Here is a 24605-nt window from a genome sequence, read left to right as displayed (position 1 = left end):
AAAACGTGATTTTCCTGTGTTTTATATATATATTGCCGCACTGTGAGGTTGGAATAATACTGTGAGCTTGTGAAAATGATGATAGTGCCCTTTTTTTAAGTGCTGTTTGAAAAGTCTGCCTGAAATTTTAGTCTGTTTTGGTGGGATAGAGTTCTGGCCTTCCATGGTGACATCATCATGTGGTAAATTAGTTAATAGACACAGTCCTAGCAAGATTCTTGCTTCAGAAATTGCTCTTTGCTAAGAAGCAATTTTTGTTTATTTTTGACGATTTTAATGAAATCAATCACGGTAAGGTACGTAATTGTTACCTGAAACACCATTACCAACTGTAGGGTGTCCAATCCCTACAATTTGACCAACGGGTAAAATAATATGTAAATTGTGTAGATAATCAAGAAAAAATAATGATGTCCAAACCTCATGTCTCTATCTAGTTATTGGAGTTTTTACCCTTGTACGATGGCCAGAATTAGGGTGACCTAATCAATGGAGGCCAGAGAAAAAAGTGGTCAAAAATCGGGAACACGCCGTCATCTAGACTGGATTCTGTGCAAAGAATGAAGGCTACTGGCCACCTGACAGGCTCCCTTTCCCCTTGAACTCATCATCTGTCTTCTCCAATTCTTAGGACATAAAACAATATAGAAGTCAGATGGATATCAATTTTGAGACATGACGTAGGATTTTCATATTTTAGTATACGCTTTTCATATTAATTCGAAATTACTGTTTTTTTTCAAAGATTTCTCACAAAAACAAGCACATCTCTGTGAAATGTCAACAGAGCACTGAGCGTATACCAAGGTTTTTATTTTCAAATACTTTTACATTTAATTCAGCTCGTGACATGCTAATTTAGCTTTTTGTGACCCGCGGAAAGAACTTTGACGACGACCACCACAAAATGTAAAATCCTCAAAATGTGTTACGAGAAACCTGCACCGCTCTTTCAACAGAGCTCAGTGCTTATTATCGGATGTATTAGGTAATGAAATCCGACTTTTTTGATATAATGCTAATGATATGTTAGAGAAAGACTCTACTCCTTCCTGTCATCTCCTGGTGTGGTGTCTGTCTGCATCATTACCCCTCATGTCATCTCCTACTGTGGTGTCTGTCTACTTCATTATCCCTCATGTCATCTCCTACTGTGGTGTCTGTCTGCTTCATTATCCCTCATGTCATCTCCTACTGTGGTGTCTGTCTGCTTCATTATCCCTCATGTCATCTCCTACTGTGGTGTCTGTCTGCTTCATTATCCCTCATGTCATCTCCTACTGTGGTGTCTGTCTGCTTCATTATCCCTCATGTCATCTCCTACTGTGGTGTCTGTCTGCTTCATTATCCCTCATGTCATCTCCTACTGTGGTGTCTGTCTGCTTCATTATCCCTCATGTCATCTCCTACTGTGGTGTCTGTCTGCTTCATTATCCCTCATGTCATCTCCTACTGTGGTGTCTGTCTACTTCATTATCCCTCATGTCATCTCCTACTGTGGTGTCTGTCTACTTCATTATCCCTCATGTCATCTCCTACTGTGGTGTCTGTATACTTCATTATCCCTCATGTCATCTCCTACTGTGGTGTCTGTATACTTCATTACCCCTCGTGTCATCTGCTACTGTGGTGTCTGTCTACTTCATTATCCCTCATGTCATCTCCTACTGTGGTGTCTGTCTGCTTCATTATCCCTCATGTCATCTGCTACTGTGGTGTCTGTATACTTCATTACCCCTCATGTCATCTCCTACTGTGGTGTCTGTCTGCTTCATTATCCCTCATGTCATCTCCTACTGTGGTGTCTGTCTGCTTCATTATCCCTCATGTCATCTGCTACTGTGGTGTCTGTATACTTCATTACCCCTCATGTCATCTCCTACTGTGGTGTCTGTCTGCTTCATTATCCCTCATGTCATCTCCTACTGTGGTGTCTGTATACTTCATTATCCCTCATGTCATCTCCTACTGTGTTAATCGACAAAGATTCTTCCTCTGCAACTGGGTCCTGGACTTCCTGATGGGCCGACCCCAGGCAGTTTGAGAGCTTCAAATTCCTCAGTGTCCAAATCACAAAGGACTAAAATGGACTACACACACGTGCACCTTTGTGAAGAAGGCGCAACAACGCCTCTTCCCCCTCAGGAGGTTGAAAAGGTTTGACATGGGCCCCCAAATCCTCAAAACGTTCTACAGTTGTACCATTGAGAGCATCTTCACTGGCTGCATCACTGCTTGTTATGGCAATAGCACCGCCCTCGATGGCATGGCGCTACAGAGGGTGATGTGGACAGCCCAGTACATCACTGGGGCCGAGCTCCCTGCCATCCAGGACCTTTATATCAGGCGGTGTGAAAGGAAGTTCCGGAAAATTGTTAGAGTCAACCACCCAAGCCATGGACTGTTCTCTCTGCTTCCGCACGGCAAGTAGTACCGGGTGCATGAAGTCTGACAACAACAGGCTCCTGAACAGCTTCTATCCCCATGCCATGAGATTGCTCAATAGCTAACTAAATAGCTAACGCACACACACTGACGATCCAACACAAACACTTAATTCATCACACATAATATGCACGATATATAATTCATCACACACACATAATATGCACATACATTTATACCGACTCTACACCCACTCACATATAATCATCATATACGCTGCTGCTACTCTGTTTATCATATATCCTGATGCCAAGTCACCTTACCCCTATACATATCTACCTCCATCACTCCAGTATCCCTGCACATTGTAAATATGGTATTAAACTGACCATGTATTTAGCTTCTTACTTTTTCCTGTTCTTCTTATTTCTTATTTTTATTTATCTTGTGTTTTTGTTCTACTTTATGTTATTTTTAGTGCTACATTGATATTGATCACTGCATTGTTTGGTTTAGAGCTTGCAAGAAAGACATTTCACTGCACTTGTGCACATGGCATTAAAACTTGAAACTTGAAACTTTGAAAGTAGTTTGTCTGTTTGGTGTCCTGATTTTGGACGGCCAGCTGATTTAATTTGAATCGTGTGTTTACCAAGTGTGACTTCAATAAGCCCGATCAATAAACCAGTCAGAGATGGGGATTAAACTTGAAGCACATGGAGGTAATGGCTCAACGCTAAGGCTTTACAGTCGCACAGAACTAAACCTTTCATTTAACACCATTTCAAATGTGCTCACTCCTGATTTCTCTCTGTTCCCTTAGATATTGTGTGAGAAGGTTGATATGGGTTTCTATGACAGTTTAAAGTTGTGTCCTGTGTTGCTTCCGATACAGTTAATCCGAGGTACATTGGATAGGTAGCGTGCGTGCGTTCATCTGTGTCAATCTAAGGAGCTTACCTGGCTTGTGAAGGACCTGCCTAGCTACAGGATTTGAAATTACTGCAGTAGTCAAGGCAATTACACGGCCATTAAGGCCCAGGGGAAGACAGGCTTCAACTGAACAGAGGGAAGATATTTAATAACTTCTCCTCTCAAATTAGTGAGAGGGACCCTAGGGGAGGCTTGAGTAGAAGACACGTAGGAACACGGAACACAGAACGCACTTCATCAGATTCCACATTCCATTGACTACATGTTGGTACAATATGGTCATGTTCCAGATACAGTAGTTCCAGGATGTAATGTTTTTCAGAATGTAATTCATCCAACTACATTCTGGAATTCAATTAGCTACTCAGATAAATGAATTCCTATTCCATGGCCAAACCAATGCCGCCCTCGTCACAAAATGTAAGTGACCTCTGCTCGATCCTTTTCAGAATGGACCTTTAGGCGTTAATGGCAGAGTAGCAATATAATTAATTAATAACAGAGGAGTTTCTAAGAATTAGGTGTGGTGCTTACTTACTTAGAATCACAAGAGGTGGATACTTGAACCCAATTGCTCCTGTGAATAACAATTTCCATTAATGGAGAGAACGGAACTCTGTGAACGGAACACATCTGCTATACATAGAAGGTATTTATGCAGCATTTATCTGCTATAGATCCTCCTGTTCTTGTCTTTTCTGCTTTGTGGAAATAAATGAGCCATTGTATTTTCAGTTCTGAGCATATTTTATGTCTCTTCCACTGTGCTTCGATGGGAAAGGAGATGAAATGTGTACAGATAGATGACTGGAGTCACATGGCTTTCCTCTGCTATTCGTCAGACGCTTAATATTCTCTAATAACCATAATGTTGAAGTAAGTAAAGATGTGTTTTATCTTGATTTTTTTGTCTTTACAGCCATGAACTAAAGTTCCTGGTGGGCGCAGCTGAATAGGCACCCATGTATCTGTTCTCTCGGACTTAGATGCTGGCCTCTTTTAATGTGACTCCAGCAACAATGTGGGGGGACAACTAAGGCTAAGGTCCTCCGCTTCTTTCCCGGAAGATGTTCTCCAAGAACCGCTTCAATGGACAACACGGAACAGGCGTTGCCCCCAAAGGGGACGCCAAGGAGAAGGTTCGCAAAAAGAGGGCCCCCAACCCCAGGGTAGCGCTTGTCATCCGGGAGAAGATCCACCGCCTGCTCCAAGGATCCGGCCAGGAACTACCCGCCCCAGACCATTGCTATGCTGGGATCGAGGAGGAGGGAGGAGGAGAGGGGCAGGAGGAAAGAAAGGAGGGCACAGATATTTTTGCGAGGTGTGGGCCCAGAGAGGAAGCTTGCTCTTCGAGGATCCCCAACTGTAAGGCTCATGGAGGGGTGTCTGGGGCTTCCTGCGTTGGTGAGGTGGAGCTGAACAGAGAGGGCTGTGTCAGGATCCCTTGCACTCTGCAGCACAACAGCAGCAGCCAATCTCCAGGTAAGCAGAAATTGAGTATCCCAGACGGGATTAGGACTGTCCCGGAACAGAGACGAACACCCAAACACCAGAAATGGATCATCCCGGCAGGGATCCGGACCATTCCAGAACGGAGAAGAGAAGCCCGACACCAGAACCGGATTAGCCCAAACATGAACAGCTCAGGGTTTGCCGCAGCGGCAGGGGCAGCAGGAGGGAAGGCTGGCTTCAGTCGGACCAATGCTGATCCAAAGAGACCTGTTTCTATGGGTGACTATGTGGATTACAACTTCAACAGAACTTGGCACGATACTCTGCTGGAGGAGGATGAGGAAGAAGAAGAGGAGGAGGAGGAAGAGGAGGAGGAGGAAGAGGAGTCTAGCGCCATCATCGAGCACATTCTGAAGGAGCTGAGAGGGATCAACAAAATCCAGGAGGAGATCTCGGACCTGCGGGAATACCTTTCATCCGTGCGTGGCTCTGTAGAGGAGGTATCTTCCTGTGTGGATGCTGTGCTCCAGGAGATAGAGGGCATTCGCTTGGGAAACAAGGCTAGTGGCAGTCCAGGGAATGGGGCAGCAGGGGGCAGTGATGGATCCTCCTTCACCCCTCACCAGAGGCCTGTCAGCGCATACGGCAGTTTGGGCAGGCAGATGGCGCCTTCAGAATCTAATATCTACCGACCGTCCGTCTTCAGCCAACGCCACAGCATCCACGGGACGCCAGTGGAGTTCCACTTGCCAACGTTAGAAGAAACGTCTACCACAGTCTCGCCAGGCACCGAATCAGTAGAGCCTGACGGCCAGGAGCAGGAGGATGATGAGCTGTCGGAACACAGCATCCCAGAGCACACCATGGTCAGGAAACTGAACTGTGGCTACCTGGAACGGCAGGACGACCAGGACTGCCCCAGCACCAGCTCCCTGTCCTCAGGACACAGCCTCAATTCAGAGTCTGACCTCGAGAGACCCTCGTCCAGCCACGGTGCAGGGCATGGTGGTGCTAGAGGTGGTAGTAGGGGTGGTGGGTTGGAGAGCTGGGGTGGTTGTGGCCAACAACATGGTGGGACTGGGAAGTCTATATGGTGTGAAGAAGGCTGTTACTCTAGACAGAGGACTCTGGAAGAGCAGGAGGGAGAGGGGCCTGCCTGCGTGGAGGGGACAGGGAGCTGGGATCGGTACAGGGGCTCAGAGGGGTATAGTACCGGTACCCTGGGCCAGTCTTCCACAGGAAGCTCTGATCGCCTCTCCCTCCACTCCTCTGGACGACACTACAACTCCCCCGCCAGCACCTCCAGCCGCGAGGAGAGGCGCTGCCATAGACGGAGGCCGCAACAACAGCATGGGACTCAAGTTCCTACGGACACCCACCCAGAGTGCCCCAGCCTGGGGTATGAGGGTCCTGCTGATTGCTCATTTCCCCGGAGCTCTGGTTACCACTCAGCGGAAGGACATACTGAAGAGGTGGAGAGCTATGGCTACACAGATCCCCCCACAGATCTCAGCTACACAACTGACTGCCAAGTTGATAGTTACCTGGAGAACAATTCTGGATATGAGCACGACATGACTGAGGAGTTTACAGAGGGGACCTGTACCTGGACTGTGAACTCCTTACTGAGCTACCCCACTGTGGCTGAAACAGACATGACATTGGTCAGTGTAGATGAAGGAGTTATTCCAGACATGGACGGCCACCTACCTCGCCCTAACAGCGCAGAGATCCAAAACGTGGGTTTTAACGTGAAGCGGATCGGACGAGCCGTGCTGGACTTCAGCTCCGCCCTGCGGGGGGCACTACGCAAGCTGGAAGGACCCGGAACTGTCCAGAGTCCTGGAGATGAGACTGAGGTTGAACTACCCACAAGCCTTTTTGTTGAGTCTCAAACAAACCTATCCCACACAGATATGTCCCAAACGCCACAAGAGGATGGGGTGGACCCAGGGGCCAGGGACGACACAGAGGGACTAACCCAGACCAGTGTCCTCTCCTCTGCTCCCTCAGAACCCTGCCACGGTGAACCCCTGCCAGAGGAGGTCAGTGACGGCCTCCAACAGTGTCAGGGTGACCCTTACGGACCTTCTCTCCTTCCTTACCCCGGACAGGACGTTTCCCAACCAGGCCCAGACCTTGCTTCACCTGGCCCAGAGCCTATGGTCTCCCCACCCCATGCAGAAGAAAAAGCAGTCTCTCCTCTGCCTCAGGGCCCAACACACACCCCCACCCGGAACACCTCTCTATCGCAATGCACCACTGTAGAGTCCCTCTCACTCTCCTTCTCGGCTGAGGAGCCGGCACCCCAGGAGGTGCAGGGAGACGAACCCCCACCGCTGTTGCTGTCACAGCCTGACACAGAATCCCCAGAAGTCCCAGATACCCCTGCAGCCCCAGAGGGCGAGGCAGCAAGAGATGCAGCGGGAAAGGCAGAGACCGCAGAGGAGCACCCCATGGAGATGAGCCAGAGGGACGTGCGGAGGCTGAAGTGCCTGAGGACCTTCCAGCAGATCCTGCGGGAAAAGAGGGAGACGCGACGCCAGCTCACCAGCATGACCATGTCCGCCTTCAAGGAGGACGACCTCACCCCAGGTAGCTATCACTTACATGTTCATCATCTGGTTATTTATTAACACGTCGTTGTTGCATGAGCACAAACCTCTACTATCTACTATTGTTCTCTTTGTCTTCTGAATCCTCATTTTCCTTCGCTTGTACTTTTTTGTCTCCTCAGGCCAAAGCATGAGTTACAGTCTGCATTTTTTTCTGTTTGACAGTCTGTTACTAACAGTAACAGTAAATCCTCCTTTTTCCTCTCCTTATCTTTTAAATATCAGTCATTTTCAATGTTTCTCATCTGGCGGAAGAATCTAGAGCTGTTTTCTGCGTTGTTTCTTTGCACCATATCATTGTTATATTGTTTTTGTAGAAATTGACACTTCCAAAGAAACCTCAGGTATTTTTCGGACTACCTTTGATAATCAACAAAGCCCTTATTGTCTTTCATCTCTGTGGTAAAATAACGATCCCTTAAAGGAAAATACCACTCAAAAACTGTATTTTTGTATTTTTTTTAATTAGTCCACTGTTGATACAGTTCCAAAATGTTTTCCATGTCAGCAGTCAAGTTTTCAATATATCACTTGCCACATCATCATGATGATGCGTTTTGCATCATATGATGCATTTTGCATCATCATGATGATGTGGCAAATGACACTTTGCTTCTTGAAGGTCCAATTGACTGCTGACATGCAAAACTTTTTGGGGCTGTATTAACAGTGGACTAATGAAAAAAATACCAAAAGGTAGTGTTTGAGTGGATTTTGTACCTCATAGACATCTTCGTCAGTGGAGGCGCAATAGCTTTTAAAAAGGCTTTTACTTTGTTCATCACCAGAACTAATCTTCTTCAGTGTGTATTATTTCTCATAACATATATGGAATTAAGCTTCCATTGACTTCCATGTCACTTACAGTATATCACATGCTATTATATTTGATTGGGGGGTATATACAGTGAGGGGGAAAAGTATTTGATCCCCTGCTGATTTTGTACGTTTGCCCACTGACAAAGAAATGATCAGTCTATAATTTTAATGGTAGGTTTATTAGAACAGTGAGAGACAGAATAACGACAAAAAAATCCAGAAAAACGCATGTCAAAAATGTTATAAATTGATTTGCATTTTAATGAAGGAAATAAGTATTTGACCCCCTCTCAATCAGAAAGATTTCCGGCTCCCAGGTGTATTTTATACAGGTAACGAGCTGAGATTAGGAGCACACTCTTAAAGGGAGTGCTCCTAATCTCAGCTTGTTACCTGTATAAAAGACACCTGTCCACAGAAGCAATCAATCAATCAGATTCCAAACTCTCCACCATGGCCAAGACCAAAGAGCTCTCCAAGGATGTCAGGGATGTAGACCTACACAAGGCTGGAATGGGCTACAAGACCATTGCCAAGCAGCTTGGTGAGAAGGTGACAACAGTTGGTGCGATTATTCGCAAATGGAAGAAACACAAAAGAACTGTCAATCTCCCTCGGCCTGGGGCGCCATGCAAGATCTCACCTCGTGGAGTTGCAATGATCATGAGAACGGTGAGGAATCAGCCCAGAACTACACGGGAGGATCTTGTCAATGATCTCAAGGCAGCTGGGACCATAGTCACCAAGAAAACAATTGGTAACACACTACGCTGTGAAGGACTGAAATCCTGCAGCACCCGCAAGGTCCCCCTGCTCAAGAAAGAACATATACAGGACCGTCTGAAGTTTGCCAATAAACATCTGAATGATTCAGAGGAGAACTGGGTGAAAGTGTTGTGGTCAGATGAGACCAAAATCGAGCTCTTTGGCATCAACTCAACTCGCCGTGTTTGGAGGAGGAGGAATGCTGCCCATGACCCCAAGAACACCATCCCCACCATCAAACATGGAACTGGAAACATTATGCTTTGGGGGTGTTTTTCTGCTAAGGGGACAGGACAACTTCACCGCATCAAAGGGACGATGGACGGGGCCATGTACCGTCAAATCTTGGGTGAGAACCTCCTTCCCTCAGCCAGGGCATTGAAAATGGGTCGTGGATGGGTATTCCAGCATGACAATGACCCAAAACACACGGCCAAGGCAACAAAGGAGTGGCTCAAGAAGAAGCACATTAAGGTCCTGGAGTGGCCTAGCCAGTCTCCAGACCTTAATCCCATAGAAAATCTGTGGAGGGAGCTGAAGGTTCGAGTTGCCAAACATCAGCCTCGAAACCTTAATGACTTGGAGAAGATTGCAAAGAGGAGTGGGACAAAATCCCTCCTGAGATGTGTGCAAACCTGGTGGCCAACTGCAAGAAACGTCTGACCTCTGTGATTGCCAACAAGGGTTTTGCCACCAAGTACTAAGTAATGTTTTTCAGTTCAGTGGCTAGCTTTGCACTTGGCTAGCTAACAGTAGCTGCTAGGGGTAAGTCATAACCTACACTTGTGTTTAGTTTTTTACATATTGATAGCCCGAGTCGCTCAAGGAATTCGGGACATGGGTGACTAGTTAACGTTAGTTTGGCTCTCTCTGTGTGTTCGTGCCGTGAAAGGAGGGGTTCTTCTTTGTCTGAAAGCAATGGCTAGCTAGTTTACTAACTATTCTAGCTAACTAACTGGCTGAATAAGTTGACGACGGACGCGCTCAAGCTGTCGGGACTAACCCACAACGTTAGGCACGGACACGAACGATCTGCTTGAGTGTTGATACACTGGTGGTTGTTGTGGCTGAGTATTGGCGCTAAACCCTGCTGTTGGAGACCGGCATGCTAGCTGGCTGTGGCGTCTTATGACGAGGTGCCCGGACGATTTTCACGGAATAATACTGCACCTAGTTAGCTAGCTGAATAAACTAGGTTAGTCTATTCCTAGAAAACATTGAACCGCTGTAGTTTACAACAATTATAGTTTCTGAGGTGGAAGTTGGGAGAGTTATATTTGGGAGTTGTGGTGAGGGAGGCCCCGCTCTCTCCTTTCCCAGATGTTTAGTTCTTTTTATTCCGATCTCCTCTGCATTATTGTAGCCATCTGCTGCACCCTGTCAACTATGCCTCTGCCTATCCCTGTTCTCTCCTCTCCGCACAGGCTACACAAACGCCTCACACCGCGTGGCTGCTGCCTCTCTAACCTGGTGGTCACTGCACGCACGACCAACGTGGAGTTCCAGGTCTCAGGCAGCCTCTGGAACTGCCGTTCTGCTGCCAACAAGGCAGACTTCATCCCAGCCTATGCTACCCTCCAGTCCCTCGACTTCTTGGCGCTGACGGAAACATGGATTACCACTGAAAACACTGCTACTCCTGCTGCTCTCTCCTCGTCTGACCATGTGTTCTCGCATACCCCGAGAGCATCTGGTCAGCGGGGTGGTGGCACAGGAATCCTCATCTCTCCCAAGTGGACATTCTCAATTTTTCCCCTGACCCATCTGTCTATCTCCTCATTTGAATTCCATGCTGTCACAGTCACTAGCCCATTTAAGCTTAATATCCTTGTCATCTATCGCCCTCCAGGTTCCCTTGGAGAGTTCATCAATGAGCTTGACGCCTTGATAAGTTCCTTTCCTGAGGATGGCTCACCCCTCACAGTTCTGGGGGATTTTCTCCCTTACCTCACCTCGCTGATCAACTCATCCTTGACCGCTGGCTATGTCCCTTCCGTCTTCAAGAGAGCGAGAGTTGCACCCCTTCTCAAAAAACCAACACTCGATCCCTCTGATGTCAACAACTACAGACCAGTATCCCTTCTTTCTTTTCTCTCCAAAACTATTGAGCGTGCCGTCTTTAGCCAACTCTCTTGCTATCTCTCTCAGAATGACCTTCTTGATCCAAACCAGTCAGGTTTCAAGACTGGTCATTCAACTGAGACTGCTCTTCTCTGTGTCACAGAGGCTCTCCGCACTGCTAAAGCTAACTCTCTCTCCTCTGCTCTTGTCCTTCTAGACCTGTCTGCTGCCTTTGATACTGTGAACCATCAGATCCTCCTCTCCACCCTCTCCGAGCTGGGCATCTCCGGCGCGGCTCACTCTTGGATTGCGTCCTACCTGACCGGTCGCTCCTACCAAGTGGCGTGGCGAGAAGCTGTCTCCGCACCACGTGCTCTCACCACTCGTGTCCCCCAGGGCTCAGTTCTAGGCCCTCTCCTGTTCTCGCTATACACCAAGTCACTTGGCTCTGTCATATCCTCACATGGCCTCTCCTATCATTGCTACGCTGACGACACACAACTAATCTTCTCCTTTCCCCCTTCTGATAACCAGGTGGCGAATCGCATCTCTGCATGTCTGGCAGACATATCAGTATGGATGACGGATCACCACCTCAAGCTGAACCTCGGCAAGCCGGAGCTGCTCTTCCTCCCGGGGAAGGACTGCCCGTTCCATGATCTCGCCATCACGGTTGACAACTCCGTTGTGTCCTCCTCCCAGAGTGCGAAGAGCCTTGGCGTGACCCTGGACAACACCCTGTCGTTCTCCGCTAACATCAAGGCGGTGACCCGATCCTGTAGGTTCATGCTCTACAACATTTGGAGAGTACGACCCTGCCTTACACAGGAAGCGGCACAGGTCCTAATCCAGGCACTTGTCATCTCCCGTCTGGATTACTGCAACTCGCTGTTGGCTGGGCTCCCTGCCTGTGCCATTAAACCCCTACAACTCATCCAGAATGCCGCAGCCCGTCTGGTGTTCAACCTTCCCAAGTTCTCTCACGTCACCCCGCTCCTCTGCACACTCCACTGGCTTCCAGTTGAAGCTCGCATCTGCTACAAGACCATGGTGCTTGCCCTACGGAGCTGTGAGGGGAACGGCACCTCCGTACCTTCAGGCTCTGATCAGTCCCTACACCCAAACGAGGGCACTGCGTTCATCCACCTCTGGCCTGCTGGCTCCCTACCTCTGCGGAAGCATAGTTCCCGCTCAGCCCAGTCAAAACTGTTCGCTGCTCTGGCACCCCAATGGTGGAACAAGCTCCCTCACGACGCCAGGACAGCGGAGTCACTCACCACCTTCCGGAGACATTTGAAACCCCCACCTCTTTAAGAAATACCTGGGATAGGATAAAGTAATCCTTCTACCCCCCACCCTTTACTCCAACCCCCCAAAAAAACATTGTAAAGTGGTTATCCCACTGGCTAGAAGGTGAATGCACCTATTTGTAAGTCGCTCTGGATAAGAGCGTCTGCTAAATGACGTAAATGTAAATGTAATGTTTTGCAGAGGGGTCAAACACTTATTTCCATCATTAAAATGCAAATCAATTTATAACATTTTTGACATGCGTTTTTCTGGATTATTTTGTTGTTATTCTGTCTCTCACTGTTCAAATAAACCTACCATTAAAATGATAGACTGATCATGTCTATGTCAGTGGGCAAACGTACAAAATCAGCAGGGGATCAAATACTTTTTTCCCTCACTGTAGAATTGGCTTTATCGTAACATATATGGAAGTAAATCACATAGAATGGCCGATGAAAGGTATATAATATAGAATTGGCTCTTTGCTGATCCTGTAGTTATACGCCCCATTTGGAGCAATGCATCACCAGCCATTCTAGGAGCTGCTTTGGCAGTATAGCCATTTACTGGATTAAAAGCATGAACTATGTCCTCTGAAAGTACGGCTGGCATCAAAGAGGAAGTAGAAGGGAGATATTAGGAGTCATTTTCATGATGGATTATACATGTTAATGAAACATTCATGACCTCAGTCCCCATCTATCCCTGTATCAGTCTCACTGTGGGGCCTCTTTCACCATCTTCCTCCCAGCATCACTACTGTACCATCACCCTGCAGCATCACTACTGTACCATTACCCCCCCAGCATCATACTGTACCATCACCCCCCCAGCATCATACTGTACCATCACCCTCCCAGCATCACTACTGTACCATCACCCATCCAGCATCACTACTGTACCATCACCCCACAGCATCATACTGTACCATCACCCCCCCAGCATCATACTGTACCATCACCCTCCCAGCATCACTACTGTACCATCAGCACCCCAGCATCACTACTGTACCATCACCCTCCCAGCATCACTACTGTAGCATCACCCTGCAGCATCACTACTGTACCATCACCCTCCCAGCATCATACTGTACCACCACCCCCCAGCATCATACTGTACCATCACCCTCCCAGCATCACTACTGTACCATCACCCCCCCAGCATCATACTGTACCATCACCCTCCCAGCATCACTACTGTACCATCACCCATCCAGCATCATACTGTACCATCACCCCCCAGCATCATACTGTACCATCACGTCCCCAGCATCATACTGTACCATCACCCCCCAGCATCATACTGTACCATCACCCCCCCAGCATCACTACTGTACCATCACCCTCCCAGCATCACTACTGTACCATCACCCCGCAGCATCACTACTGTACCATCACCCTCCCAGCATCATACTGTACCATCACCCCCCAGCATCATACTGTACCATCACCCTCCCAGCATCACTACTGTACCATCACCCCCCCAGCATCATACTGTACCATCACCCTTCCAGCATCACTACTGTACCATCACCCCCCCAGCATCACTACTGTACCATCACCCCCACAGCATCATACTGTACCATCACCCTCCCAGCATCACTACTGTACCATCACCCCGCAGCATCACTACTGTACCATCACCCTCCCAGCATCATACTGTACCATCACCCCCCCAGCATCATACTGTACCATCACCCTCCCAGCATCACTACTGTACCATCACCCCCCCCAGCATCACTACTGTACCATCACCCTCCCAGCATCACTACTGTACCATCACCCCCACAGCATCATACTGTACCATCACCCCCACAGCATCATACTGTACCATCACCCTCCCAGCATCACTACTGTACCATCACCCCCCAGCATCATACTGTACCATCCCCCTCCCAGCATCACTACTGTACCATCACCCCCCCAGCATCACTACTGTACCATCACCCTCCCAGCATCACTACAGTTGTTTTACTGCTAATGGATCAGCTGGAAGGAGTTGTGCTATTTTACTTGTACTGCTTAGCTGATGACTCTGCCTCTCTCTTTGTCTCTGCCTCTCTCCTCTCTCCTCTCTTCTCTCTCCTCTATTCTCTCTCCTCTCTCCTCCCTCCTCTCTACTCTCTTCTCTCTCCTCTATTCTCTCTCCTCTCTTCTCTCTTCTCTCTCCTCTCTTCTCTCTTCTCTCTTCTCTCTCCTCTCTTCTCTCTACTCTCTTCTCTCTTCTCTCTCCTCTATTCTCTCTCCTCTCTCCTCTTTTCTCTCTCCTCTATTCTCTCTTCTCTATTCTCTCTCCTCTCTCCTCTTTTCTCTCTCCTCTATTCTCTCTTCTCTCTTCTCTCTACTCTCTTCTCTCTTCTCTCTCCTCTATTCTCTCTCCTCTCTCCTCTCTACTCTCTCCTCTCTTCTCTCTTCTCTCTTCTCTCTCCTCTTTTCTCTCTCCTCTCTCTTCTATCCCTCTCTCCTCTCTTCTCTCTCCTCTCTCCTATCTCCTCTCTTCTCTCTTCTCTCTTCTCTCTCCTCTTTTCTCTCTCCTCTCTCCTCTCTCCTCTCTCCTCTCTCCTCTATCCCTCTCTCCTCTCTCCTCTCTTCTCTCTCCTCTCTCCTCTCTTCTCTCTTCTCTCTTCTCTCTCCTCTTTTCTCTCTCCTCTCTCCTCTCTCCTCTCTCCTCTCTTCTCTCTCCTCTCTCCTCTCTCCTCTATTCTCTCTCCTCTCTCCTCTCTCCTCTCTCCTCTCTCCTCTATTCTTTCTCCTCTCTTTCAGATGGAAGTCGAGATGACGATCAGGTCTCTTTTCTCAAGTCAATGTCTTTATATGCATGTCCTCATAACTGGTGTGTGTGTTTTGAAGTTGACCAATCTTGCTCATGAGTTACTACCTTTTTATACAAGTAGTATTGCCTACATTGCTTCCTTCATTTGGTTTGTCTCTTGGTGGTGATTTGACCCTTTGACCCTTTATGATGTTGCCGCTGCAGCCAGGGTTCTCCTTGGTATTAAAGGAGTTGAGGGAACATTAAAGCACAGGATATAGGTATCTCAGGGTTTCACTTTAACTGTAGTTCCACGCTTTGCTGTAAATGTCTGTAAATGCAGTAGTTTTAATGGTTATGAGGTGTAAATCACAATGAATAGGCCATTATTGACTGCATGTTGAACATAGAAACAGCCTTCAGTAGACAGTGGAGGGACATCATTATGGCATGGATTGTACTGATAATGATTGGTTGATTGTTTGTTGACAGGGTAAGCAAAAAGTGTATTTGATAGGGAAGGTTAAATGTTACGCATGTGTGTGTGTTTGTGCGTGTGTGTGTGTTTGTGTGTGTGTGTGTGTGTGTGTGTGTGTGTGTGTATGTGTGTGTGTGCATGGATGCGTGTGTGTGTGGGAAGCAGTACCCTATTCTATGCTGCTTCATTTTCACTTTATGATTCACACTAATCCAACTGTCAGTCTGTTTGTTTGGCGATGGGAATCGCTTTTTTTGCATGCTTCACTGAAAATCAACCAACCCAGTCTAACCCCTATTTCTTTCTCTGTCTATCTCTTTCTCTGTCTGATATCATGTGAACATGCTATATTATTATAACTTCTATAAGAAATGTCAGTCTCAGTGGCTAAACATCTGACCTTTTTACCTTTATTACAGGGCCGAGACAGAGATGGAGAGCCCAGCAAGCACCAGTGGGCTAAGCCTGGGTCAGTGACACTGCCTCTGTGTGTGTGTGTGTGTGTGTGTGTGTGTGTGTGTGTGAACATACTCATGTGGTCAAATGAATCCTGTAATAATAACCTCTAATAGATTTGTTCCTGTGTTTTTTATTTTGTTGTTTCTAACTGTGTGAGTTTAGTGGTGCCACACCCTTTGGGATCGACAGCATGCCTGACCTCCGCAAGAAACGGCCTATCCCCCTGGTCAGCGAGCTGGTGAGTTCCTTTGACCCCTCAACCCTGCCCTCTGACCTATTGACCTTTTGATCTTTGACCCATGAATTTACAGTACCTCAGACAGACAGATCTACAATAACAACATATTTGAAAGTAAATAGATAAATAAGACATCTGTTAAGGTAAAATAATATACTACAGAATAAGCACAGAGCCGTTACACAGCGTCTTCTTTGAGGTGATGGTTATGCAGGAACCTGTATTTCCACGCACTATTCTGCACTGTAAAGATTAAAAACTTAGAATTGAATCAAGTTCATGGTTGTGTTTCCAAGTGTGCATTATTTACATGTTTTTAGAAACATTGTTAAAGAAAAATACATTGACCTTTCTCTCAGAGCAGAGTGAAGTATGAATGTGTGTTTGATGTGTTTCTAAGTGTTGAATGTAATGTATATTTGCCATTAAGCAGACTTTTTAATCCAAAGCGATTTACAGTCAGTCATGTGTGCATACATTTTTTTACATATGGTTGGTCTCAGCAATCGAATGTTGGAAAGGTTCTCTCTGAGGAACACCTATCCTCTTTTTGACTCTAATCTTTACTCTTTATTTTTCTCTCTCTTCCTCTGCCTGCCCTGTCTCTCTCTTCCTCTGTCTCTCTCTCTTCTTCTGTCTCTCTCTTCCTCTGTCTCTCTCTCTTCTTCTGTCTCTCTCTTCCTCTGTCTCTCTCTTCCTCTGTCTCTCTCTTCCTCTGTCTCTCTCTTCCTCTGTCTCTCTTCCTCTGTCTCTCTCTTCCTCTGTCTCTCTCTTCCTCTGTCTCTCTTCCTCTATATCTCTTCATCTGTCTCTCTCTTCCTCTGTCTCTCTTCCTCTATATCTCTTCTTCTGTCTCTCTCTTCCTCCAACTCTCTCTTCCTCTATATCTCTTCCTCTGTCTCGCTCTTCCTCTGTCTCTCTCTTCCTCTATATCTCTTCCTCTGTCTCTCTCTTCCTCTGTCTCTCTTCCTCTATATCTCTTCCTCTGTCTCTCTCTTCCTCTGTCTCTCTCTTCCTCTGTCTCTCTCTTCCTCTGTCTCTCTCTTCCTCTATATCTCTTCCTCTGTCTCTCTCTTCCTCTGTCTCTCTCTTCCTCTATATCTCTTCCTCTGTCTCTCTCTTCCTCTGTCTCTCTCTTCCTCTGCCTGCCCTGTCTCTCTCTCTTCCCTCAGGCAATGGTAAGTGTCTGTGAGCTTTCTCCTCCTGGTTTTACACATCTGTCCTTCCAATCCCATTGATACGAACGTCTAGATGCCATTATAATACTGCATGATAGCATGGAAGAGTAGAATCTATGGACACACACATACACACACACACACAGACACACACACACACACATTTTCTGCACACACAATTAGACATACTTTAGTCTACAATACACATACAGAAGGAGACAAAGACAGACAGATCTTCTCTGTTTGCTATTGTGGGGAACACAAGCTGGGTGTCACGACTGCACAATGCTCACAGCCTCACACACTGACAACAACAAGTCAATAACAGTCATGTCTGACTAACGGTTTCACTCTGAGATCAACAGTCAATCCACAGAGAGAAACTAGAAATATTCTGAGCTTTAGTCACTGTGTTATGGTACTCCACAAGAGCCTTCACCATCTGCTCTTCTTTTGTTAAAAGAGAGAAAAAAAACAATCTGTTTTTACAATATGAATCGAGTCTGGCACCTACTTCACAACAAATACACACTCCAATTAGAATCCTGTCCAAAGCTTATCCCACACACACACACACAAGCTGTCATATGTTTGGCACTCAGAAACGAAAGGAAATACACACCTCATACAGACAGTGATGTTATGATATCAGAGTGGTCTCTTTTGTTTGTTTTGTTTCCTGTTTTTCTCCTCAGAGCATTCTAGCCGTTTAGCATGGAGCGGCTAACAGTTTGACAACCACACAGTCTGACTCACACACACAACAGTCTATCCTGACCCATAGCAACCTTTAGCCTGAAATCCAGAACCTATTTAGCTAACATTCCACTCCATGTACTCTGTGTCATGCCAAGGAGTGGTATGACAACTCAAACAGACTGGTACCCAGGCTAAGAAACCTTATCCCCTGTTCACACATTTGCAGAAGAAAAACCCCATCCATCTGCTTTCACAAGTGAAGGTGTGCGGATAACATCACGTCCCTTCCCCCCATTAAAATTAGACTTCCTATTTAAAAGTGTATCCAAAACATTTAACCAACCAGAATTAAAATATCACGTATCTTAGTTTGAACTAAGTCACAGTTGTACATAATAAACCTATGTTCTCTCCTCAATCCTCATTTTCTTTCACTTTCTCTCTCAGTCCATGTTGCAGGCCAGGAAGGCTGGGCTCTCTGTGGCTTCAAATACATCCATCAAGGACCAGGAGCTGGTGAGAGGACACACACACACACACACACTGTTCACCACTCATGGTAATCTATTCTACCTGACCCGTCCTTGGTCCTCTTGTGTGAGGTGTGAGTTTATAAATAGCATAGTGTCCCTGGTACAGTACTCTCCTCTACCTCTCTCCCTCTCCCTCCCGCTAGCTCTCTCTCCTTTACCTACCTACCTCTCTCCCTCTCGCTCTCCCCCTCTCTCTCCCTCTCCTTACCACTCCCTCTCCATCTCCCCTCTCTCTCTACCTCTACCTCTCTCCCTCTCGCTCTCCCCCTCTCTCTCCCTCTCCTTACCACTCCCTCTCCATCTCCCCTCTCTCTCTACCTCTCTACCTCTATCTCTCTCACTCTCTCGCTCTCTCTCTTTCTCCCTCTCTCTCTCCCTCTCGCCCCATATCCCTCTGCCTTATCTCTCTCAATTTCAATTTTCAATTCAATTTAAGGGCTTTATTGGCATGGAAAACGTATGTTAACATTATCAAAGCAAGTGAAGTATATAGTAAAAAAAGTGAAATAAATATTAACAGTAAACATTACACTCAGAAGTTTCAAAACAATAAAGACATTTCAAATGTCATATTATGTATATATACAGTGTTGTAACGATGTGCAAATAGTTAAAGTACAAATGGGAAAATAAATAAACATAAATATGGGTTGTATTTCCAATGGTGTTTGTTCTTCACTGGTTGCCCTTTTCTTGTGGGAACGGGTCAGAAATCTTGCTGCTGTAATGGCACACTGTGGTATTTCACCCAGTAGATAAGGGAGTTTATCAAAATTGGGTTTGTTTTCATATTCTTTGTGGATCTCTGTAATCTGAGGGAAATATGTGTCTCTAATACGGTCATACATTTAGCAGGAGGTTAGGAAGTGCAGCTCAGTTTCCACCTCATTTTGTGGGTGTTACGCACGCCTCTCGGAAGAGGGAACGTAACACCCTGCTCCAACTCAACTCTCCGTGCCGTGAAAGAGGAATGGGACTGTAGGTGTGAGTAAGGATGACAAAAGGCAGAGAATACCGTTAACAGGGAATTTATTCCTTCGCACTGTAAGTTTGGGGAAAAGGGGCTGGACGGAACCAAAGCAAAGAAAGTAAATATCAAAGCCCCCTCTCCTACCTTACCTGCCTACCCACTTCTTACTTAACTAGCACCACCTGGTGCACTAACCAAAATACAAGGGATGGTCCGCCCAGGTCTTTCCTAGTGTGCATAGACAGTCAACTTCTACGCGGGCCTCTTGCCTAAGCACTCCCTAGGTGCCTTCCCCTTCCCCCCTTGGGAACAAATGAAACAGAATAATACAAAAACTGGTTCACAACAAAATCTGAGAAAAAAAACTAACTCGGGACATTAAAGATACTCTCTGAGCAACAAACTAACACAAAACATTTCAATCAGCTCTCACAGCAACAACTACACAGTACATACCAAATGTCTTAGCAACAACCAACATGCTATAACTCTCAGCAATTCTGGTTCCCCTCTTCTCTTCTGAGCAACAGAACTGGGGCTTATATAGCTTCAGAAGGAGTTGGTAATTGGAGACAGCTGCGTCCTGACGAGGGCGCGGTGTCAGCTCTCCAATCATCAATGTTTTTCAACTCAATCAGCTGCTTGTTGGGGAATTTCAGGAAACCATTTCCTGAAATACCTACATGAAAATACACAAACCACAACATAGAAACTGGGGAACGTAACAGTGGGCAGTGTGCACATAGCCTGTCTTCTCTTGAGAGCCAGATCTGCCTACGGCGGCCTTTCTCAATAGCAAGGCTATGTTCACTGAGTCTGTACATAGTCAAAGCTTTCCTTAAGTTTGGGTCAGTCACAGTGGTCAGGTATTCTGCCACTGTGTACTCTCTGTTTAGGGCCAAATAGCATTCTAGTTTGCTCTGTTTTTTTGTTAATTCTTTCCAATGTGTCAAGTAATTCTCTTTTTGTTTTCTCATGATTTGGTTGGGTCTAATTGTGTTGTTGTTGTTGTCCTGGGGCTCTGTGGGGTCTGTTTGTGTTTGTGAACAGAGCCCCAGGATCAGCTTACTTAGGGGACTCTTCTCCAAGTTCATCTCTCTGTAGGTGATGGCTTTGTTATGGAAGGTTTGGGAATCGCTTCCTTTTAAGTGGTTATGGAATTTAACGACTCTTTTCTGGATTTTGATAATTAGCGGGTATCAGCCTAATTCTGCTCTGCATGCATTATTTGGTGTTATTCGTTGTACACAGAGGATATTTTTGCAGAATTCTGCATGCAGAGTCTCAATTTGGTGTTTGTCCCATTTTGTGAATTCTTGGTTGGTGAGCGGACCCCAGACCTCACAACCATAAAGGGCAATGGCTTCTATTACTGATTCAAGTATTTTTAGCCAGACCCTAATTGGTATGTCAAATTTTATGTTCCTTTTGATGGCATAGAAGGCCCTTCTTGCCTTGTCTCTCAGATCGTTCACAGCTTTGTGGAAGTTACCTGTGGCGCTGATGTTTAGGCCGAGGTATTTATAGTTGTTTTGTGTGCTCTAGGGCAACGGTGTCTAGATGGAATTTGTATTGGTGGTCCTGGCAACTGGACCTTTTTTGGAACACCATTATTTTTGTCTTACTGAGATTTACTCTCAGGGCCCAGGTCTGACAGAATCTGTGCAGAAGATCTAGATGCTGCTGTAGCCCCCCTCTCTCTCTCTCTCTCTCTCTCTGTCTCTGTCTCTCTCTCTCTCTCTCTCTCTCTCTCTGTCTCTCACTCTCTCTCTCTCTCTGTCTCCCTCTCTCTCTCTCTCTCTCTCTCTCTGTCTCTCTGTCTCTCTGTCCCTCTCCCTTTCCCCCTCCCCCTCCCCTATCCATGCTATAGTGCTCCCTGGTTGACTGCCTCTCTTCTATCCCTGTCACATTCTCAGAAGATGTTCCTCTCCTCTCCTCTATTCCTGTCACATTCTCAGAAGATGTTCCTCTCCTCTCCTAACCTTGCTTCTCCTGATGGTTGATGGTGACTCATATCTTTTGTAACATTCCAGTTCTAACCAAAACAGACAATAGAGGGTTGAGTTCCCTGGTGAGTGTTCATACCTCAGCCTACGGTTCTGTTTGCACCTCGACTCTGCTCTGCACCACCCACTATCCCTGACACCTACTGCACCTGACTAAACACACTTTCTCTCTCTTCTTCTTTTTGTTTTCTCTTTCTGTTTCTGTCTCTCTCTCTCTCTCTCTCTCTCTCTCTCTCTCTCTCTCTCTCTGTTTCCCTACCTCTCTCTATCTTTCTCTCTGTTTCCCTACCTCTCTCTTTCTCTCTGTTTCCCTACCCCTCTCTCTCTCCCTCTCCCTCCCTCTCTCTCTCTCTCTATCTCTCTCTCTCTCTCTCTCTCTCTCTCTCTCTTTCTCTATTTCTCTATACCTCTCCCCCTTCCTATCTATCTTTCTGTCTTTCTCTATACCCCCCCCCCCCCATCCCCTTCTACAGAAGAGCCACGTGTATAAGAAGACCCTACAGGCTCTGATCTACCCTATCTCCTGCACCACGCCCCATGCCTTCCAGGTGTGGACCGCCTCCACTCCCACCTACTGCTATGAGTGTGAGGGGCTGCTGTGGGGCATCGCCCGCCAGGGCATGAGGTGTGCTGAGTGTGGGGTCAAAGTTCACGAGAAGTGCCAGGAGCTGCTAAACGCCGACTGTCTGCAGAGTGAGTGGAGAAGGAATAGGAGGGGGGAGGGATGGGTATAGGGGAGGGGAGGGAGGGGATGAAGAGAGGGAGGGAGAGTGAGAAGCAGAGAAGAAGATGGGGATAGTTAAAATGGGAAGGAGGATGGGGTTAAAATGCTGAGGCTGTTAAATCCCCTCTCTCTTCCCCTCTCTCCTCCCCTCTTTCCTCCCTCTCTCCTCCCCTCTCTCCTCCCATCTCTCCAGGGGCAGCTGAGAAGAGCTCTAAGACGGGAGCAGAGGACCGGACCCAGCACATCATCACAGCTATGAAGGACAGGATGAAGATCAGGGAGAGGAACAAGCCGGAGATCTTTGAGGAGATCAGGGCTGTGTTCGCTGTCGCTAAGCTGCTCCATGCACAGCAGATGAAGACCATCAAACAGAGCGTGTTAGATGGAACCTCCAACTGGTCCGCCAAGATCACCGTCACCGGTACGTGCTGTACCGAACCACAAAGTACCGCACAGTACCACACTGCAACTACAGCATCCCACCACAGCCCCCCACCACACCGCCCCACAGCCCCCACCACACCGCCCACTGCTCCCACAGCCCCCACCACACGCCCACAGCCCCTCCACACAGCCCCACGCCCCTACCACACCGCCCCACAGCCCCCCACCACACCGCCCACAGCCCCCACCACACCGCCCCACCACACGCCCCATCCACCACACTGCACTTCCCACAGCCCCTACACCACACCGCCCCACAGCCCCCACACTTACCGCTTCACATCCCTTCACCACACTGCCCCCCCCACTACACCCTACACCGCACACCTTTACCACCAACCGCCAGCCACACCACCACCACACCGCCCCACCGCCCCTACCACCACCGCCCCACAGCCCCCACCACACCGCCCCACAGCCCCCCACCACACCGCCCCACAGCCCCCACCACACCGCCCCACAGCTAACCATCACACCGCCCACTTCACCACACCGCCCACCGCCCCCCACCACACCGCTCCCCACCACACCGCCCCACACCTCCACCACACACTCGCCCCCAGCACCACCACCGCCCTACAGCCCCACCTACCACACCGCCCCACAGCCCCCACCACCCGCCGCACTCACCACACCGCCCAATTTCACCGCCCACAGCCCCCACCACACCGCCCCACATTACCACGCCGCCTACAGTTCCCCACCACACGCACCACCGCCCCACACAGCCCCCGCACCACACACGCCCACAGCTCCACCACACCGCCCCCCACCACGCCCCCACACCACCACACCGCCCCCCACACGCCCCCACCACACCGCCTCTACAGCCCCCCACCACACCGCCCCACAGCCAACCACCACACCGCCCAGCCCCACTACCGCCCCTGACCCCACCACACCCCAGCCCCCACCACACCCACCACACGCCCCCACTCCCCACCACACCGCCCCACACCCCCACCACACACCGCCCCCACAGCCCACCGCCACCACACCGCCCCCACCACTGCCCAGCCCCCGCCACCGCCCCACCACCACCGCCCCCCACCACACCGCCCCACAGCACCCACCACACACCCTACACGCCCACCACACCGCCCCCTGACCAGCCACCACACGCTCACAGCTTCCCCACCACACCCCCCACACCGCCACCCCCACCACCACACCGCCCCCACCACCTCACCACACCGCCTCACAGCCCCCACCACCGCCCCCATTACAGCCCGACCCACACCACACCGCCCCCCAGCCCCCACCACACCGCCCCACAGCCCCACCACACCGCCCCTACAGCCAACCACCACACCGCCCACAGCCCCCACCACACCGCCCCACAGCTCTACCACACCGCCTCACAGCCCCACCACACCGCCCTGACCCCACCACACCGCCCCAGCCCCCTACCACACCCCCCACAGCAACCACCACCTCAGCCCTTCCACCACAGCCCCCACCACACCGCCCCACCACACAGCCCCACCACACGCCCCACCACCGCTTCTACAGCACCCACTCACGCTCTACACACTACACCACACCCACATGCACCCCACCACACCGCCCCACACCAGCCCCACCACACCGCCCCCCACTGCCACCACCACAGCCTCGCCCCCCACCACACACGCCATTCTCACCACACCACGCTCCACCACATCCCCCCACCACACCGCCCCTGCCCCCACCACACGCCCCACAAGCACCACCACACACCCTCTACGCCCCCACCACACCGCCCGCAGCCCCCCCACCACACCGCCCCTACAGCCCCCCACCAACCACCACGCCCCCCACCA

At 48.6% G+C, this 24605-nt stretch overlaps 2 protein-coding genes across 2 annotated transcripts in view; both read left to right on the top strand.

Annotated features, from left to right (window-relative positions):
* LOC123492759 overlaps positions 1-6295 on the top strand; it is a 32103-nt gene extending 25808 nt beyond the window's left edge. Inside the window, exons 2-3 of the mRNA XM_045225935.1 lie at positions 4238-6169; positions 6277-6295. Of these exons, the coding sequence (XP_045081870.1) occupies positions 4386-6169; positions 6277-6295 (1803 nt within the window). The 5' untranslated portion in view covers positions 4238-4385. The remainder of the gene's footprint in view (positions 1-4237; positions 6170-6276) is intronic.
* The window catches only part of LOC123492718 (protein unc-13 homolog B-like), a 105806-nt gene continuing 87189 nt past the window's right edge, over positions 5989-24605 (top strand). Inside the window, exons 1-7 of the mRNA XM_045225610.1 lie at positions 5989-7365; positions 15086-15108; positions 15972-16021; positions 16174-16249; positions 18574-18642; positions 22109-22328; positions 22553-22780. Of these exons, the coding sequence (XP_045081545.1) occupies positions 6345-7365; positions 15086-15108; positions 15972-16021; positions 16174-16249; positions 18574-18642; positions 22109-22328; positions 22553-22780 (1687 nt within the window). The 5' untranslated portion in view covers positions 5989-6344. The remainder of the gene's footprint in view (positions 7366-15085; positions 15109-15971; positions 16022-16173; positions 16250-18573; positions 18643-22108; positions 22329-22552; positions 22781-24605) is intronic.

This window comes from Coregonus clupeaformis, chromosome 16, assembly GCF_020615455.1.
Source record: "Coregonus clupeaformis isolate EN_2021a chromosome 16, ASM2061545v1, whole genome shotgun sequence".
NCBI classification, from domain to species: domain Eukaryota; kingdom Metazoa; phylum Chordata; class Actinopteri; order Salmoniformes; family Salmonidae; genus Coregonus; species Coregonus clupeaformis.
This window is presented reverse-complemented; position numbering and strand designations above follow the sequence as displayed.